Consider the following 19314-nt stretch of genomic DNA (forward strand, 5'->3'; position numbering starts at 1 on the left):
CCTATACTCTGAAGAGTTTTAATGAGGAAAGGATGTTGCATTTTGTCAAATGCTTTTTGTGCATCAACTGAGAGGACCATATCATTCTTCTCTCTCCTCTTATCAATGTGTTCTATCACACTGATTGATTTGCGAATGTTGAACCACCCTTGCATCCCAGGGATAAATCCCACTTGTTCGTGGTGGATGATCCTTTTAATGTATTGTTGGATCCTATTAGCTAGCATGTTGTTGAGGATTTGGAATCCATATTCATCGGGGATATCAGTCTGAAATTCTTTTTTGATGGGGTCTTTGCCTGGTTTGGGGTTCAGGTAATGCTGGCCTCATAGAATGAGTCTGGAAGCTTTCCTTCTGTTTCTATTTCTTTTGAAACAGCTTCTGGAGAATAGGTATTATTTCTTCTTTGAATATTGGTAGAATTCCCCAGGGAATCCATCAGGCCCTGGACACTTTTGTTTTTTGGGAGGTTTTTGATCACTGCTTCAATTTCATTACTGGTTATTGGTCTATTCAGGTTGTCTATCTCTTTCTATTTCAGTCTTGAGAGTTTATAGGTTTCCAGGAAGACATTCATTTCTTCCAGGTTGCTTATTTTATTGGCATATAGTTGTTGATAATAATTTCTAATAATTGTTTCTATTTCCTTGGTGTTAGTTGTGATCTCTCTCCTTTCATTCATAATTTTATTAATTTGGGTCCTTTCTCTTTTCTTTTGGATACATCTGGCCAGTGGTTTACTGATCTTATTAATTCTTTCAAAGAACCAGCTTCTAGTTTCGTTGATTTGCTCTACTGTGTTTCTGTTTTCTAATTCATTGATCTCTGCTCTAATAATTATTTCTCTTCTAACACGTGGCTTAGGCATTTGTTGCTTTTTCTCAAGTTCTTTAAGGTGTAAAGTTAGTTGGTGAGTTCGGGATTTTTCTGTTTTTTTGAGTGAGGGTTGGATGACTATGTATTTCCCCCTAGGACTTTGCAGTATCCCATAGGTTTTCATTCTCATTGTTTCCATGAATTGTTTAAGTTCTTCTTTGATCTCCTGGTTGACCCAAACATTCTGGAGCAGAGTGGTCTTTAGCTTCCAAGTGTTTGAATTTCTTCCAATTTTTTCTTGTGGTTAAGTTCCAGTTTTAAAGCATTAGGGTCTGAGAATATGCAGGGAATAATTTCAATCTTTTGGTATCGGTTGAGACCTGATTTGTGACCCAGTATATGGTCTCTTCTGGAGAAAGTTCCATGTGCGCTCGAGAAGAATGAGTATTCTGTTGTTTTAGGGTGGAATGTTCTGTAAATATCTATGAGGTCCATCTGGTCCAATGTATCATTCAGAGCTCTTGTTTCCTTGTTGATTTTCTGCTTAGATGATCTGTCCATTGCTGAGAGTGGAGTACTGAGATCTCCTACACTTAACATATTGTTATCAATATAACTCTTTATTTTGGTTAACAGTTGGCTTATGTAGATGGCTGCTCCCATGTTGGAGGCATAGATATTTACAATTGTTAGATCTTCTTGTTGGATAGACACTTTAAGAATGATATAGTGTCCTTCTGTGTCTCTTATTACAGACTTTAGTTTAAAATCTAATTTGTCTGATATAAGAATTGCTACCCCAGCTTTCTTTTGAGGTCTGTTGGCATGGAAGATGGATCTCCATCCCTTCGGTTTCAGTCTGGATGTATCTTTAGGTTCAAAATGAGTCTCTTGTAGGCAGCATATGGATGGGTCCTATCTTTTTATCCAATCTGCAACCCTATGGGAGCATTTAGGCTGTTCATGTTGAGAGTGATTACTGAAAGATACGAATTTGTTTTCATCATGTTGCCTATGAAGCCCTTGTTTTTATAGATTGTCTCTGTAAATTTCTGTTCTGTACCACTCTTGGGGTCTTTCTCCTTTTATAGAACCCCCCTTAATATTTCTTGCAGGGCCGGCTTATATGTTCTTTCAGTTTCTGCCGGTCCTGGAAGCTCTGCTAATTAAATGTTTTTAAATACAGGAAATTTTAGAGGAAAACAAAAAAGAGTTGCTTTCTTATCACTCAGTTACCTTCTTGTCCTTAGAAAAATATTAAATAATATAAAAAGGCTTATATAAAAGGGAAACTAAGTCTTTCCTCCTGTCCAGCATCCCCATCCTTCTTGTATAAACCAATAAAATAACCAATCGAGTTTCTTATATATTTCTCTAGGAAAAAAAAAATTTTATGGATATGTCAACATAAAAGTACATGTTAAAAATAAACATATCCATTTTATTTACAAGAAAGAGATTATTTAATACAAAATTTTCTATGCCTTGTTTTTTTCATCTAATAATCTTGTTTTTTTTTTTTACATTAACATATATAGAGCTATTTCTCCTTTTAAAAAACAACAGCTTCATGTTTTCTTCTGATTGGATATTCCAAAATTTATTTAACCTGTTCTTTATTAACAGAATTGAAGAAAAGTTTTAAAGTATTCTTATTCAGCTTAAAACTCTTAAAACTAAAATTAAAGTCTTGGACCATAATAATTACTGACCAAAGATTAAATCAGTTAAAATATCTTTAAAGTTGAGTTTAAGTTTTATTGCCCTTAGACTGTTACTATCAGTATTGATAAGGATGTTAAGAAAGTTACATATTGCAATAATCTGTATGACACATGCATGATTTGCCTCTTAATGTGTTCAGTGAGCATGAACTTTCATTCGAAGTCAATAAACAGTACATTCCTTTCTCCACATCCATCCTATAAAAGCACAATTAGAAAACAATTAAGAACTTTAAGAGAGTAATCAATTACTGGAAAGTATCACAGACATCAAGACATGAAGAAATACTTTCCTACAAATTTATTCATCACTATCAGTGATTCTTAAAGTACAGCCTGGAAACGTCTGGTGCTATGTAAGAAATCTCTAGATCACTGAATTTAAATCAACAGTTACTAAGCTATGTGTGAAGCATGTGGCTAAGCACTGGAAATACAAAGATGGATAACACACAGACCCTGTTCTCCAGTCAGAGCTGGAAGGAGGGGGATAAATAGACCCCAAATCACAATATATAGCAGAGTTTCCCAACTACCACTGTACCTGTGGGCCTAGGTGAGGGTTCTGGGGGTTTCACCTCTCTTGGAGAGTAGCCTCATCCAGGATGCCGTACAAATAATTTTCTGTTTGTGCATGGACAGAAAAAGGTTGGGAAGCTCTCTTATATAGTTAATACAGTTAAAAGAGCTATGAGAACAGAGCACGGAAGAGAAACAATATTTGAGTTTTCCAGATAGAAGGTGGGGAAAATAGTGTGGGTTTTTTTTGTGATTTTATTTATTTTATTTATAAGAGGTCTGAGTTGAATTTTGTTTCCTAAACATTGTAGTAGGAGTGATTTCTACTATAGAGGATTAACGTAGAATTCTGGAATGAGGGAGAATCCTATGATACCACTTTTCCATTTAGGGAGATGGTGTGACTCTCCACAGGAAGGACAATCCATACATACTTATAAATCTATGAAGTACTTCGACAATCGGAGTCAGAAATTCTCACACTACCATTTACTTTCTTGGGTTACGGTAAAAAATCTGATCGTGAAAAAGCTAGGAAATGAAATATTATTTAAAACAGAAAATACCTGCTTGCGAGGAATTTGCTCCGCCATACGTCACACTGTATTGACATACGTTCCAGCTGTTCAGAAAGTTGAGCTGTGTTTTGACCTAGGGCTTCATTTTCTAAAATAAGCTGATTTTTCTCACGGGCTAGACGTTCAAAATGATACTGAAGATCATCCCCAACAGAAGCCACTAGCAACTTTTTTAACTCTCGATTGACCTAGAAGAAAATATGACCGTTACAACCAACTTAAAGTAATGTCAGTGGCTTTAATGTAGCAAAATGAAAAAAGAGAAACCGTGCTTCATGTATACGGACCTCCATTACTTAAAGTGTATATCAAAAAGCAATATTAAATATTTAAGTTTCATAATCTATATAAACCATCTGTCTCTATGTCTACATATTTATATCTACAGTCCATGTGATTATAAACCGAGCCTCTTCTAGTAAGAGTACCAACCATTATCACAAAAGTTACAAACTGCTTCTAGTCAATACTTGAAGGCAAAAAATTAGAAAACAAACCAATAAATTTTGCCAAAAAATATGACTGAGAATGTTTTAATGTTTTTTAGATCTTTTTCAGTATTTAAAGTGCCACAGGATTTCTTTTTTTTTTTAGAGCGAGAGAGAAAAAGAGAGTACGAGCAGTGAGGGGTAGAGGAAGAAGGAAAGAGAGAATCTTAAGCAGGCTCCACTTCCAGTGTGGAGCCCGACGTGGTGCTTGATCTCATGGCCCTGAGCTGGAAGGAGTCAATCAAGAGTCCCATGCTTAACTGACTGAACCACCCACATACCGCTGTGCCATAGAACTTAAGCAAAGGAAGCAATTTAGCATATCTATAAGCATGTTCTTTACTTTATCTAAAAAGTGAAAAATTAAAACATAAATGTCCAATAATAGGTATTGATATATGGTGTAGCAATAGAAGAACACTGTTGGTATTAAAAATGATATTGTAATAGAATATTCTGTGACATAGGAAAATATTTAAAAAGGGTCGCCTGGGTGGCTCAGTCGTTAAGCGTCTGCCTTCAGCTCGGGTCATGATCCCAGGGTCCTGGGATCGAGCCCCGCATCGGGCTCCCTGCTCCGCGGGAAGCCTGCTTCTCCCTCTCCCACTCCCGCTGCTTGTGTTCCCTCTCTCGCTGTCAAATAAATAAAATCTTTAAAAAAAAGAAAAAATAAAAAAAAAAAATAAAAAGGCAAAAATGAACTCAATTTGTATAATCATGCATTTATAGCTAGATGGTATAATTATAGTTGGTACTATTTTCATTTTTTGTATTTCTAAAAATATTTACAAATAAATACTATTTTTGTAATTAGAAATTAGTTATTTAAAAAATATTAAAGATATAGCTGGATAAGAACCACTAACTATAGTGTCACTTATAAAGACTGACATCTAGCAAAAAGATGACGGGTCTAATAGAGAAACAAAGGGTGAGGAGTAAGCCAATGTTTACTAACATGTAAAGATGAAAGAAACACAGCCAAGCACCATAGATCATTTTCCATTTACAATGAAGATACCAATGCTTATCCCACCATTCCCTTTATCCCAAGTATTATGTATGCATAAGCAAAAATACTTGGAACTTATGGATCCTTAAAACAGGAATTGTTAACTAGGTAACTTCAAAGTCTAACTTGGTCAGTCTTTGATCTGGAATTTTATAACTATGACTTCTTTTACACCTTATAGGTGGTCTTGTCCAAAGTACCTCATACTTCCATCTTCAACTTTAGAGGCTAAGTTCCCAACATATACTAGTTCTACTAGAGAAAGAGAAATTTAAGAGGAAACTTTTTAGAGAAATGACAAGCTGAAATAAATGACATTCCAAGAGGAAATATAGTTTTCTAACACATAGGCTTAGATGGTTCAAGTGTAAAGAGCAGTGCTCATTAAAGCTATTTGTTCTTACCTCTGTCTGGACTCTGAGCTGGTTTGAAAGACCTTCTTTGTCCTGTAGTAACCTCCTTTCAGAGTTCTTGAGCTTTTCCAATATATTCTTTACCTCTGATAGTTCCTTTCTGGGTTCTACAGTTCCCTCTGACTGACCAAGGAGTTCTCCTCTATGATGTCCCAGAGACTTTACCTTTGCATTCTTGTTGGGGACATCATGAGTTATAGCAGCTTTGGGAACTAATATTCTTACAGCTTCAACTTCCACTGCTTTTTCAGTGAGAATCTTCCCGAGCTGAAGGACTCCTGGGCTCTCCCCTGGAACTGCTTTCTTCCGTGGATTCTGAAGGATGTGATGCTTTATGGGTTGGACTCCAGAGGTAACTTCAACAGATTTAGGCGGCTCCTCAGTTTCCATTCCATCTCCTGCTCCTCGGACTGGGGTTGGAGTAAGGGTGACTATGAAAGGGAAAGCAAAACATAAGCTACTTGCTAAAAAGAAATGCCAAGGAAAATGCCAAGATAGGCTTTATCCTACATTCAGAATTACTGGCACCAAAAAGAATACAAAAAATTCAGAGTAAAAGTTAATTTTCAAAACAATCAGATATCTGTCAATAAAAGATGGAAAAAAATCTTACAGGTTCGAACTTTCCTTAAGTAAATGGTTTCTCTCTTGGCAAAAAGTGCAAGAGATTTGGAATCAGGGTATTTGGTTCTGACTTCTAAATCCTAGTATGACCCTGGCTAAACAATTGAACCCTCCACGAATCTCTACTTCATATTCTGCGAAATGGAGATAGTAACAACTGTGCTCCACAGTTGTAGTAGGAAAGGATGCAATAAGGTCAAGCACTTGGCACACCAGGGTGTGCCTTCCTAAGGTTCCTAAGCCTTTCTCTAACCTTTCCAGATTAGGCTGGGTTCCCTGTTCATGTGCACCTGCAACAGAGACTCTGCATTTCTCCTTTTTTCTATCTATCAAAATGGTAAATGGACTTTTTCCCCCCAGTGTTATTAGTTATACAATGTCTATGCCTTCCTCTAGGATGTAAGTCCCATGAGGGTAGAGATGAGTAATGTGCCTTGCACCCAGCACTGTTTAGCTGATAAGACAATAAATGAATGATGACAAGGGGAGGGGCACAGGACAAGCATATATATCAATGGTTATGATGACAATCTTTGAGTGATCACAGGCTGCAAACATGCAGCTTGGTGCCTAATACTGAGCAGACATTGTTTGGGGTAGTGGGGACTTCTATGTTCAAGAAATTACTATCTAATTTAGGAGATAGGACATACATATAAAAAGATAACATGTATTACAGGGTAACAGATACTAAGAGTACAATATGTGGTGCAAAATTTCTACCAGAATTCTATTTCTACAGAAATGTTAATTAAGAACAATCATGGACCAATCTTTAGTAAATTCATTACTATTATATTTTTATATTTATACCTTCTAAGGTAAAGACAGGAAACAATTTCTGGTTAAAAAGAAAATAAAGCCAAAGTATGTCCTTAGCCTCAATTACTGTTAGTTATCAGTACCACGTTCTGATCAATTAAATATCAAATTTTAATTATTAATTAAATATTAATCATGTTTCACTGTAACCTATTAAGTCAGGAGAACAATTTGGCAAGAGCAATAATAAGGTCTTATTAAAACTAAACCTTTCTTAAAAATTTCTGATGTACAAAGCCATATAAAAAAAGAGACCACATAACATATAAACATTCTATCAAGCAAAGAATGTTGTCACCTTGATTCCTGAATTCTTGTCTTAGAAATGGAATTCTCCAGCAAAGAACGATAGGAAATGATAAGCTTGCCCAGGATGAGGTATTTTCTAGCAAGGGAAATACCTAACAAGAAAACCTTCCTGGGGTTTATTTATTAGTTTTCTATTTTTTAATGAGCTTTTCTTCTTTCTCACAAACTTTGTTATACAGATGCAGAAACTGCAGAGCAGAACAGATTATCTTCACACAGTCACACATGTATCCTCTGGTTTTTACAGTTTTTAACATTATAGTATTAAAAGATATTAAGAAGAAAAAATTACCTATCTTCTCATCACTCTAAAATAGCTTTTCATTACTTCAAGTTTCATCATTATTTTTGTTTGTAATCATAATTAACTTTAGAAGCTTAATCTATTTTTCTATTTTGCTGCATTCTTCATATTTTTCATTTTATGACTATATTATTTCTTCAAGTTAATATAACATTATTTATTTATTATTCTGTTGTTGGATATTTATACTTTCTCCAATTTTTCACTATAATAATGCTTTAGTGAATACTTTTGTGCCTACAGATTTTTCTCAACTTCTGGATTATTTCTTTCTTTTTTTTTTTTTTTTTGGATTATTTCTTTTTAATAAATTCTCAAGAATGGAATTAATGTGCCAGGTGAAGATCTGTATTGTCAAACTGCCTCACAAAACAACTCTAGCAATGTATCAATAGATCTATGCCTTATGTTCTTATTTAGTTTTATTTATTTTTTGTATGCTCACCACCAATGATTTAATACAATAATTAAGATTTTAATACATGAATATGTGTAAAGTGTTTAGAATGGTGTTTGGCACAGTAAGCACTAACCAAATGTTAGCTTCTACTGCTATTGTTATTATTCTTTAAAAAACCCTAATAAAGTTTGGATCTTGATTAAAGGGAGAAAGCTTAAGTTATGTCATCAAATATAACTCTTTTATTTTCTTATGCTCAAGTCTTACAAAACTACATCACTAGACTTGAGAACTATTTTTTCACTTAAAAGATTTTGGGGGGGGGAATTTTTCTTACATATATAGCAGTGTACTGGGAATCTTGAGTTATGTTAGAGAGGAGGTGGAAAGACATCTGGTATATAATGTGTTCTATTTTACAAAACATTTTCCATTAGAATAAAATATTTTGTCATTTCCATATTGAATGTTAACTTGGGACTTAGGACTAACTCCACCTTCAAAAAGATGAATAAAGGAATTACTTTAGAAAGTGAAATAAAGAGTTTGGTATTTCAGGTCATGCTATAGCACATCAGCACTTAGGAGGAGATCTTCCACTGAACTCTTGCAAGAATGAAGACCTGCTCCCATGTTCTTAAAATCTGCTTTTAAAAATCTGTCTAACTCTATCAAAGCAAATTTAATGCTGTCACTAAGATATTCTGTCATTTAAGAAGTTATGCTGAATCATGAATTAACTACAGATTAATTAAAAACACAACAAAAAGACAAACTAGAGCTAGACCACTCAGGTCCACTGAAGCTGAAGAAATAAGCAGGTGTGACACCCTGCGATGATTAAACAGGATTCTTAGGCAAGTCAGAACTTTTTTGAGTTGGAATTTTAGGTAATGGAGATTCAAGAACAAATGATGGAATAATTACTGCTAAATTTAAAAGGCAAAGGAACATTAATGGGTATTTAAATCTCTTTTCAAACGAAATAGGTCATAAAACGCCAGTGAAGAAATTCTATCAACTTGGTTCAGCCTCAATTTACTCTTAACTTTATGTAAACTGTTGTACTTACTCAAGCATTTATGAGTGCGAGAGTTGTACAACATGCCATGGCAGCTATTAACAACTCTGTAATAACTACGCTTCTAGCTAATGTGCCCCAGCAAGGAAGCCAGTGGGAGTCAGGGCTTTCTATTTTCTCGCCTGGTAACTTGTGTTTCATCATTCTGGTTTCCCTTATGACACACACAGAAACCTTTATTACATATGTACTAAGCACAATCCAGGACACATTCAGGAGCAGTTATCGTCTCTCAGGTGGGAAGGCAATGATCCGTGGTAGCAGCTCCATAATTAGGAATGATGTATAAGTAAAGCAAAACATCAGCCCCTCTTCCCCACTCTTTGAAGGGAACCAACAGAATGATTCTTCAATTATTCATCAACTTTTCTTCTACTTGTGATCAGTTATCAAAGAATGAAGTGTATCTCAAGTTTATGGCTCATTCTTACTGCCTTCCCCAAAGATTATTGAAATGTAGGGAAGAACAAATAATATTCTATAACAGGAGTTGGCAAACATTTTCCATAAAGGGTCAGATAAATATTTTAGGCTCTGTGGACCACGAGGCAAAATTGAGGATAAGAGATAGGTACTTACATAAAGAAGAAAAAAAAAACTCATTTTCAAAGGTGAAACTCAAACTATAATAAGAAATTGAGTCAAGTTTTTTTTTTTTTTTTGTAATATAGGTCTAATAATGAGAAACATAGAATTCTTTTTTATTTGGGATAACCCTTGGCTTAAGTGGGATTCAAGGTTAGTGTTCCCCATCACCAAACTGATTTGTAAATATTCTCAGGAGGCTGAGGGCCATAACTTACCAACCCTTACTCTAGAATACTGAGGCAAAAAGAATAGGATTTTATAGTCTGTCATTAAAGAAACATTCCTCCTTTTTTTCATAAAACTGTAAATCTAAGAAGACAGATACTCTAAGTCCATAGGATGGTGCAGTAACAAGAACACTAGACTCTGGGTCAAAATACCTTAAGTCCCTACTTGCCACACATTGTGACTTTGGGCAGATCACTTACTCATTACTCTCCTCTAATCCCTCAGTGCTTTCAGAACAATGCAAATATCAGAGTGTTTTAAAATCATCTGTTTTTCCCACAGACTGGACTGTTGGGAGCTCCACAGGGCAGGGTCTGCCTCCTAATCTTTGTATTGTCGGCTTAATGAAACGGTGCTTGGCACAGAAAAGATGAGTAAGTACTTTCTGAAGTTCATCAATGTTAATATGCTGAGAAGATTTCGTTTTAATATCCACTAACTCATTTAAAAACTGCTTACCTTTTTTTCCCTCTACACCAAAGCATTAATTCCTAACTCAGTTATAGTCTGACAAACTTTTCAGAATATACAAAGATTCAGCTATCAAACAATCGAACAATTTAGGGATTGTCATTCAGTAATTTTAAATCAATATTTATTTATTAATATTTATTTGCAATAGTAAGAGATAGAGCACGAGCTGTGGGGCGGAGGGAGAAGCAGGCTCTCCACTAAGCAAGGAGCCCAATGCGGGGCTTGATCCCAGGACCCTGGGATCATGACCTGAGCTGGAGGCAGATGCTTAACCCACTGAGCCACCCAGGTGCCCCGAAATCAATATTCTTTTATTTGTCACCAATATTATTTAATAAGGTTTAGTTACTATTATATTAGAAAAATGTTAAAGACAATGGACTTAAGAGTTAGGCCCACATTCACTGACATGGAATCTAAACATTCTTTTTGTCACAGGCTCTATGAATAAAGAGTTCCCTGGTCAAGTAAATGGGGGCAAGGCTGAGCACTACATCTCTCTGCCCCTTCACAGTGTGCATTAGTAGGCTAAAGGCTCTGGGAGGTCCTGTAGTATAATCCCTCCTTTAATCCAGAATTTCCCAAATTTATCTGCCCAGGGATTCCTTCTTCACCTAATACCTGTTATTCCAGAGAATGAGTGTTGAAGTTAGGTTATTTTATGGAATTCTAAATATTTAAATGTCTCAGACTTTCCTACTTGGTTTACTTTCACTAAACGGTCTGACTTTAATACCTGTAATTTTAATCTTGCTCTCAAGGAAGTTTTGGGTTCAAATTCTTATTTTTGAATTGTTTCTCTTTATTGTACGTTTCCCATTCAAATGAGGTCCTAGCAGCAACTATGCATCCCTCTCATGATGACAGGTTTTTTTTTTTTTAAAGATTTTATTTTTATTTATTTGACAGACACAGCGGGAGAGGAAACACAAGCAGGGGAAGTGGGAGAGGGAGAAGCAGGCTTCCCGCTGAGCAGGGAGCCCGATTCCAGGACCCCGGGATCACAACCTGGGCTGAAGGCAGACGCTTAACGACTGAGCCATCTAGGCGCCCCTCATGATGACAGTTTTGCTCAAATGTCCACTGAGAGGAACTTCTGTTGCTATAAACCAATGTTGCTTTTCTTGTGAGGCAGTTATAGGAAGTGCAGGCAACTGACAAATGTCAACCATGATAAGTACACCTATTTTTAGACCATGCAATACAAGAACTTTTGTTCACTAACAACCATTAACATTAAGTAGGAAGAGGACTAACGGCTGAATTATGTACCTTACTGTAAAATTAAGATCAAATGAAATAATGTATGTATAACTCCAACCCTCGTTACAAACAGGTAATAACAAATAAAAAAAATTTACTTTCACAGAGGCCTTGCAATAACTAACTTTTAATCACTAATGATAATATTGTATTTAGGTTTTGTTTTTTGCCAAGCACCATGCTAATGACTTTCACCTTAGTTACCATTTAATTGCTCTATTTCTCACAAACCCCCAGTTTATTAATTTCATTATCCTCTCTGGTTTGCTTATTTAAATACTATGAAAGCTTTCTGGTGACTCTGAAATGCTGTTCACACACAGCTGAATAAATTCAAGTAAATATTTATTGGCATGATCTTCTCTTTCTTCCTTCCTAAACAGATTTAAATCCATTCCCCGCCTTTTTAAAAGATTTTATTTACTTATTTGAGAGAGAGCGAGCGAGCTCAAGCAGGGGGATAGGGGCAGACAGAGGGAGAAGCAGATTCCCCACTGAGCAGGGAGCCAATGCAGGGCTCGGGCTCCATCTCAGGGCCCTGGGATCATGACCCTGGTTGAAGGCAGACGCTTAATGGACTGAGCCACCCAGGTGCCCTGATTTAAATCCCTTTTAAAGAGTTTGCTGTTGGAGGTCTATTTGCTGCAAAGCTGGCTTCTGGAAAGTAGTTTCTCATCTCTCACTGACAGCCCCAACCTCCAGAACTCACTCCACCCAAGTCAGGAGGCCCTCACTTCAGGACATGCTAATACGGTTACCAATGCCTATGTGAACATGGTCAGTAGGCTATAAGGGTCTGAATCACAGGGAAGAGATCTGGGCTATAAACAGATCTGGAAGTTATTTTTAAGATAATTATGAAGCCCTGAGAGCAGAAGAGAAAGAGGGCTGAAACATATTAATATTTAAGATAAACCAGAAGAGGAGGATGAAAAAGAAACAGAAAATGTTGCTAGAGCAGTGGTGTCCAGTAGAATGTTCTGCAGTGATGGAAATGTTTTATATCTGCATTTTCTAAGGCAATAGCTACTAGCCACATGTGACTAATGAGCACTTGAAATGTGGGTGGGGTGACTGAGGAACTGAATTTTTAATTTTAATTTTTTTTAAAGATTTTATTTATTTATTTGACAGAGATACACAGTGAGAGAGGGAACACAAGCAGGGGGAGTGGGAGAGGGAGAAGCAGGCTACCTGCTGAGCAGGGAGCCCGATGTGGGACTCGATCCCAGGACCCTGAGATCATGACCTGAGCCGAAGGCAGATGCTTAACCGACTGAGCCACCCAGGCACCCCTGAATTTTTAATTTTTAAAAATATTCATCTAAACTCAGCCACATGTGGCTACTGCATTGGACAGTGAAGGGCTGAAAACAAGAGTGGTATCATGGAAATCAAGGAAAGAAAGTACTTCAAAAGGTGGGAATGATCAACATATGAAATGTTGTAGAGAGGACAAGCAAAACAGGACTAAAAAATAACTACTGTAGTTAGTGTTATGAGTTGAATTGCGTCCCCCCTCCACAAATATTCCTATGTTAAAGTCCTAACCATCCATATCTCAGAATGTGACTTTATTTGGAAATAGGGTCATTACAGATGTAATTAGTTAGGATAAGATCATACTGGAGTAGGGTGGGCCCCTAATTCAATATGATTGATGTCCTTATAAAAAAGGAAGAATCTGGATACAGAGACACAAACACAGGGAGAATGCCATGTAAACATAAAGGCAGAGATCAGGGTGATGTACCTACAAGCTAAGGAATACCAAAAACTGGGGCACCTGGGTGGCTCAGTCAGTTAAACGTCTGCCTTAGGCTCACATCATGATCCTGGAGTCCCAGGATCTGGATCCAGCCTCATGTCAGGCTTTCTGCTCAGCAGGGAATCTGCTTCTCCCTCTCCCTTTGCTTCTCCCCACCGCTCCCCACATGCTCACGTGCTGTGTCTCTCTCTCAAATAAATAAAATCTTAAAAAAAAAAAAACAGAATACCAAAAACTGCCAGCAAACCACCAGAAACTAGGAGAGAGGCCTGGAACAGATCCTTCCCTGTGAGGCTATAAGTTTCAGTTGTTTAAGCTCCTCAGATGTGGTGATTTGTTATAGCAGCCCAAGTAAAACAACCCAACACTAAAAAGAAGTCTTTTATACCTCCTAGTTGCTTGTCCACCTACTTAAATCTTTAAAAATATATCTGTTTATTGAAATCTTAATCTTCTAGTGGAGACAAAACATAGCTGCAAAACTCTGCTTTTACACTAAATGTTTAACAGTAGCTTAACAGTAGTAATGAATATTATCCAAGGATGTTAATATTCAGGTGTATATCTGAGTACGGAAATGTAAACACCGCATTACAAAACAAGCATGAAGAAATCTGAAATACAAAGAGTTCCCAAGAGCTCTATGAGATTTAGTTACCTGGCTCAAACATGCCTTCGTCCTATGGTCATAAATTGCATGTTTTAAAAGCAATTATCATCAAAAGAAGAACACTTACCTTTGGTTTCTAAATTTTCAAGAGTAGTCATTTTTTAACCAATGAAAATGCACTCAAAACTTCTACCGAAAAACCTAAAAATGTATAAAGTCAAAGAATTAAAACAATACCATATAAAGTCCCTGTAGTTTAGATGTTATAATATTCTACTTGTTTCTGCATTTAGTACACATGCATTTCAAAATGCAATTTCACAGGTTATATTGTTATGGCTAACAAATGTCTCAAAAAATTATGGGAGGTTTACTTTCAAATTTGTTTCACTGTTTTCAACAAGTATACTCTATCAGATATGTGTCCTAAGAAACTTCAGTGAAGTTAACGTAGGGTCTTTTGTATCACTGATAAGACAACAGGAATTTGAAAGGAATTAAATTACTTTCTCAGGGGACATTAGTGATACTAATGTTTGATACTAATTTGCTCACTCTATGTGTCAGAGAGGACCTTCCGTTTATATGTTTAAATATACGACAAAAATACTCAACTTAATTTGCACTTTCTTGGGAATAAAAGTTAAAATGGCATATGTTTTCAGAAATGTATGCATGGCCTTATAGTAAAGACTAAGATTCACTGGAGAACACGAGAAGGAAGGTGGTGCTAGTGCAGTGATATGGGTATGATAAATTGTACATTAGATGACAACTGGTTTCACCGTAAAGAGTACTCGATCTAACTCGGCACAGGGTCTTCCATGCCTACCCTGCTTCTACTCTGAAAACAGGTCTCCAGAGACCCTTTTGCAAGAGCAATGAGCCCTGCCACTCGGACGCTCGGACGCTGCGCAGCGCACAGCACACGCACGGCGAGGGTCTGCCCGCAAGTACCAATCCCAGGGAGGGGAGGGTGTGCAGTGGGTAACAGTTGTGGAAGCGACAAGCCTGTCAACCTCTGCCGTGCCGGTAAGCCGAATCCGAATAAAGACGTTTAATTTAAGAGTATTGTGTTCAGTCCGCGTCTGAACAAGCTTTCCCAGAACAAAAGGCAACCTTCCCCTAAATCCAAAGCGTCTGAACACCAAACTCCAACCCAGACCTCCGTCCCTCTCACATCCTCCTCCGTTACACAAGCCCGTTCTTGGACTTACCGCCCAGGCTCCTTACTCTTCCGATTTCAGGGGGCTTCACTTGACAGACTGTAGGGCTCCGCGTCACGGGGTTAACTTCGCCCACTCCTCTTCCTTACCAAGCTGACCCGCCCAGGCCTTCCTGACATCCAGCTGCTAGCTCACTATTAATCACATCCTGTTCTCAGGGTTTCGTTTCCGGAATAATTTTCCAAAAGAGAAACGTAAATACACTCTGTGGTGTCTTAAAACTCGAGTAACACAGCACGTACGGTGTAAGGCTTCGTTAAGTGAAAAATGGATAGATGCCTACCTAAAAATAATACATAGACTATTTGGAGCTCTAGCCGCCTATGCACTTAACTTCCGGGTCACCTATCAACCAAACCTAAGTGATGACGCTGGAAAGAGGTAGGCAGCGTTCTGTCGCCCCAAGCGACGCCATGGAGGGGCGGGTCTGTCCACGGGTGGGCGGAGCTTCAAGTCCTCCCAGCCACTAGGAACGAAGGGGCGGGGCGGCGGCCTTCCCGCACATCCGGTAGCAGGCGGGGCTCCGTTGCCGGAGTAACTGGGCGTTGTTGTAGAGGTGGTGTCTTCCTGTGGCAAAGGTACCTATTTCCCTGCGCCGAGATCCTGAGACTATGGTGAGTGCCAGGCGAGGCCAGAACGGCTTCGGCGTCCTGGTTGCGTAGCGTCCCAGGTCCTGGGGCGGAAGGACGCTCAGAGGCATCCCGGTTTCTTCTACCTTCTCCCCATTATGTTTCTCCCCTTTCCAGGGGCTGTTTCTGCAGTTTCCTTCCTCTCCCTATTTCTTGCTGCACCCTGAATTCCACTTTGGTACTGCTGAGACTTTAGGGTAATGTAACAAAGTGTAGGGGTAAGCACTGGGTCTCATACCCTAAGGTGAGACGTCATTTCGAACAAACATTTTAAATGTTTATGTTTTTCATCATTGCATTTTTTCAAGTTCTCAGCTTCACCTTAACGCGTTTAATTTAAGAGTATTGTGTTGTGTGTGTGACTATCTCAAAACTCACCCGAATCTTCCTAGGTCTTGCAGTGGGTGCTGTCCTGAGCGGCAGAACACTGCTCCACACCCCATCTGAGGGCCATGTGGTAAGAGCTGTATTTGCATCAGTTCTCTTCTAGCCAGTTGATTACCTTATAGGTAGGTGCTTTTCTTTTCTTTTTTTTTTTTTAAAGATTTTATTTATTTATTTGAGAGAGAGAGAGTGAGAGAGAGACAGCGAGAGCATGAGCAGGGGGAGGGGCAGAGGGAGAAGCAGGCTTCCCGCCGAGCAGGGAGCCCGATGCGGGGCTCGATCCCAGGACCCTGGGACCATGACCTGAGCCGAAGGCAGACGCTTAACGACTGAGCCACCCAGGTGCCCCGGTAGGTGCTTTTCAACAGGAATGCCCTGACGATCTCTTGGGAGAGCTTCTGGAAAATTCACTTGCTTGAGCTTCACCCCCAGTAATTCTCAATCAGTAGGAGTGGGGCTTGACATTTGCATTTTTAAAAAGCCTGTAGGTGATTTTAATTCACTTACTTGTTTGAGAACACCGGGGTTCTAGTTAATTCACTTAACTGGCAAATCTTTTAACCACTTATGAATAACGGACAGGGGGGTAGAAAGATGGCTGTGGTCAGATGGATATAGCTGTGAATTTAGCAACAGAGCCCCTCTCGCCACCCCTTCTTTCTCCACTGCTCCACAGCAATCCTTTCCTTAACTCCATCTCCCCCTGTGCCTTTCCTGAAGAGCTCTTTTCACACTTTCCAAACCCTGCCCCTTCCTCTCCTTTTTCCTCCCTTCTAAGCAGATGCCAGAGTCTAACAGTCATTTTCTTCAACCTCAGGCCCCCAAACTACTCGTCAGTATATACGTTAAGCCATCGTTTGGTTTTGTGTTTCTAGTATAATGCAAGTGGTGTTGAAGGCTAATCCACCTTTCCTCTACATCTCGTTTCCTCCTATCCATTACAAGACCGTTTGCTTCTGCTTATCTTTTTACTTTCCTGTGCTTTCAGCCTTTCTCTCCTTTTCCTGCTTCCCAGTGTTCTGGTCATATATCTTGAGAAAATGAAATAAAGCACATCCCCCATGCTGTGTTTATCCAGTGATTGCCCAATCCTCCATCTCTTAGTAAACTGCTTGAAAGCACAGTATTTTCACCTGCTTCAACTGCCCCTTCTTCCTCATCCTCAGTACTATGTTGTCTGACTTTCTCTTGAATGGCTTCAATGAAGTTGCTCTTGTCTAAGTTTCTAATGGCTTTTTCAGTTCCGGTCCAGTAATTTCTTCTCAAAGTTTATTTTATTTAGCTCTTCTGCAACAGCTGAAGTTCATGAGCATTCATCTCCCCCCCCCCCCCCCCCCCGCCCTTGCCTGCTTTTCAGATGCCTTTCTCTGGGACTCAGTCTTTAATATTTTCAGTTCTTAGTCTATGCATTTCATCCACACACATGAGTTTTACTAGTGCAGAAGCATTCATGTCTAAATTTCAGTTTTCATCTCACACCTGCTAGGGCTAACCTAGTTGCTTCCTGGACACCTCTACTTGGTTACCCAAAGGCCTCTGAAATTTGCCATGACCAAAACTGAACCTGCTATCATTCCACCTGGTTTCTCTAATTCCATCAAGTTAACCAATGATATCACTATATTATAACCTATAATATAGCTTTAATATTATATAACTCTAATGTAATAGTTATTATGTATTACAATATGTATAACCTAAACCAGAAACCAGAGTTATTCTCCATTCCTTTTCTATGCCTCCCATACTGAAGTGGTCACTAGGTCCTGTTTTGGTTTAAGCTCTCCTTATTTCTTGCCCAGACTGTTGCAGTATTTCTTGCCCAGACTTTTAACAGTGTGGTATGGCAGTTCTTCAATCCATTATTTTCTCTGCCACAGAAGGAATTTTTTTAAAAGATTTTATTTATTTGAGAGAGAGTGAGCACAAGTGGGGGGCAGAGGGAGAGGGACAAGCAGACTTCTTCCCCACTGAGCAAGGAGCCTGACCCTGGGATCATGACCTGAGCCAAAGGCAGATGCTTAACTGAGTCACCCAGGCGCCCCAGAACGAATTTTTTAAGACCCAAATCTTTGAGGTCATTCACCTCTTTAAAACTCTAGACTCTCCATACTCTACAGTGTAAAATTCACAGTACCTGGAATGGCAGACACGGCCCTCCATCATCTAGCACTCACCTATCTAGCTTCTTTCAGCTCCTGACACTCCTTTTAGCTGCTTCTCTTTCGCTGAACATTTTAAGCAACTTCAAACTGGTGGTATGAGTGTTCCCTCTACTTTGCACATGCTGTTCCTTCTACATGAGATACCCTTATCCCCTTGTTTGCTGGCCAAATTCCTTTTGATCCTTTCATACCCAGGTTAGGTGTCACCTCTTCTGTGATGCCTTCTCTACTCAAAGACAGTTGACTTTTCATTTTTTTCTTGGTCAGAGCTTTACATAGTACACATCTTTCTTATTTACTTGCCACATTCAGTTGAAATTATTTATGAGTTTGTCACTCTTACTGAACTGAACTGGGAGAGGACCTGATCTTTATTTTCACTGCTATTGCTTATACCATATTAGGCCCTCAGATATTTGCTGAATGATAAAAGAAAAAAATAAGAATGTGGTAAGTACCCTGAGAGGTTACAAAGTACTTGGGGGATATTGGAGGATGGAATCCTCACTTATCAGAGTCAGGCCATCATTAAGCAAATGGAATAGAATTTCCATAGTGACAATTCAATGGCCTGAACAACGGCATAGGGAGATGGAAAGTAACATTTGTGGAATACTGGTTTTCTTTGTGCTTGTCTTACAGTTTTGTCATTTAGACTTCCCAACCACCCTAAGAGTGGTGAACTCCTCCCCCTACCCTCTGCCCTGGCTGGAGTTGTGTGTGATGGCTCTTTCAAATTGGGTGGTCAGTGAAGACCCCTCTGAAGAACTGACTTCTGTCTTGAGACCTGAATGATGAAGTGCAGTGATCTGGGGGAAGTGTACCAGGCAACACTAACAACAGGATCAAAGGCCCTGAGGCAGAAAAGTGGTTGGCATATTTTAGGAAG

The 19314-nt window shown here is 38.6% G+C and overlaps 2 protein-coding genes across 4 annotated transcripts in view; one reads left to right on the forward strand and one right to left on the reverse strand.

Moving 5' to 3' along the window:
- The window catches only part of BLZF1 (basic leucine zipper nuclear factor 1), a 28426-nt gene extending 12817 nt beyond the window's left edge, over window positions 1–15609 (reverse strand). The window contains exons 1-4 of the mRNA XM_035010883.1: window positions 15239–15609; window positions 14149–14222; window positions 5542–5981; window positions 3626–3825 (exon numbers count right to left, since the gene is read on the reverse strand). Coding sequence (XP_034866774.1) covers window positions 3626–3825; window positions 5542–5981; window positions 14149–14179 — 671 coding nt within the window. The 5' untranslated portion in view covers window positions 14180–14222; window positions 15239–15609. The remainder of the gene's footprint in view (window positions 1–3625; window positions 3826–5541; window positions 5982–14148; window positions 14223–15238) is intronic.
- Window positions 15610–15742: 133 nt separating this feature from the next.
- Window positions 15743–19314, forward strand: part of NME7 (NME/NM23 family member 7) — a 273460-nt gene continuing 269888 nt past the window's right edge. Inside the window, exon 1 of one of the 3 annotated variants that reach the window (XM_035010884.1) lies at window positions 15743–15861. In XM_035010884.1, the coding sequence (XP_034866775.1) occupies window positions 15859–15861 (3 nt within the window). In that variant the 5' untranslated portion in view covers window positions 15743–15858. Of the gene's footprint in view, window positions 15862–16200; window positions 16386–19314 lie in introns of those variants that run through there. The other 2 variants (XM_035010887.1, XM_035010886.1) reach the window with 2 other exon arrangements.

Source organism: Mirounga leonina, unplaced genomic scaffold (genome assembly GCF_011800145.1).
Source record: "Mirounga leonina isolate KUSES-001 unplaced genomic scaffold, KU_Mleo_1.0 Mir_154, whole genome shotgun sequence".
Classification (NCBI taxonomy): domain Eukaryota; kingdom Metazoa; phylum Chordata; class Mammalia; order Carnivora; family Phocidae; genus Mirounga; species Mirounga leonina.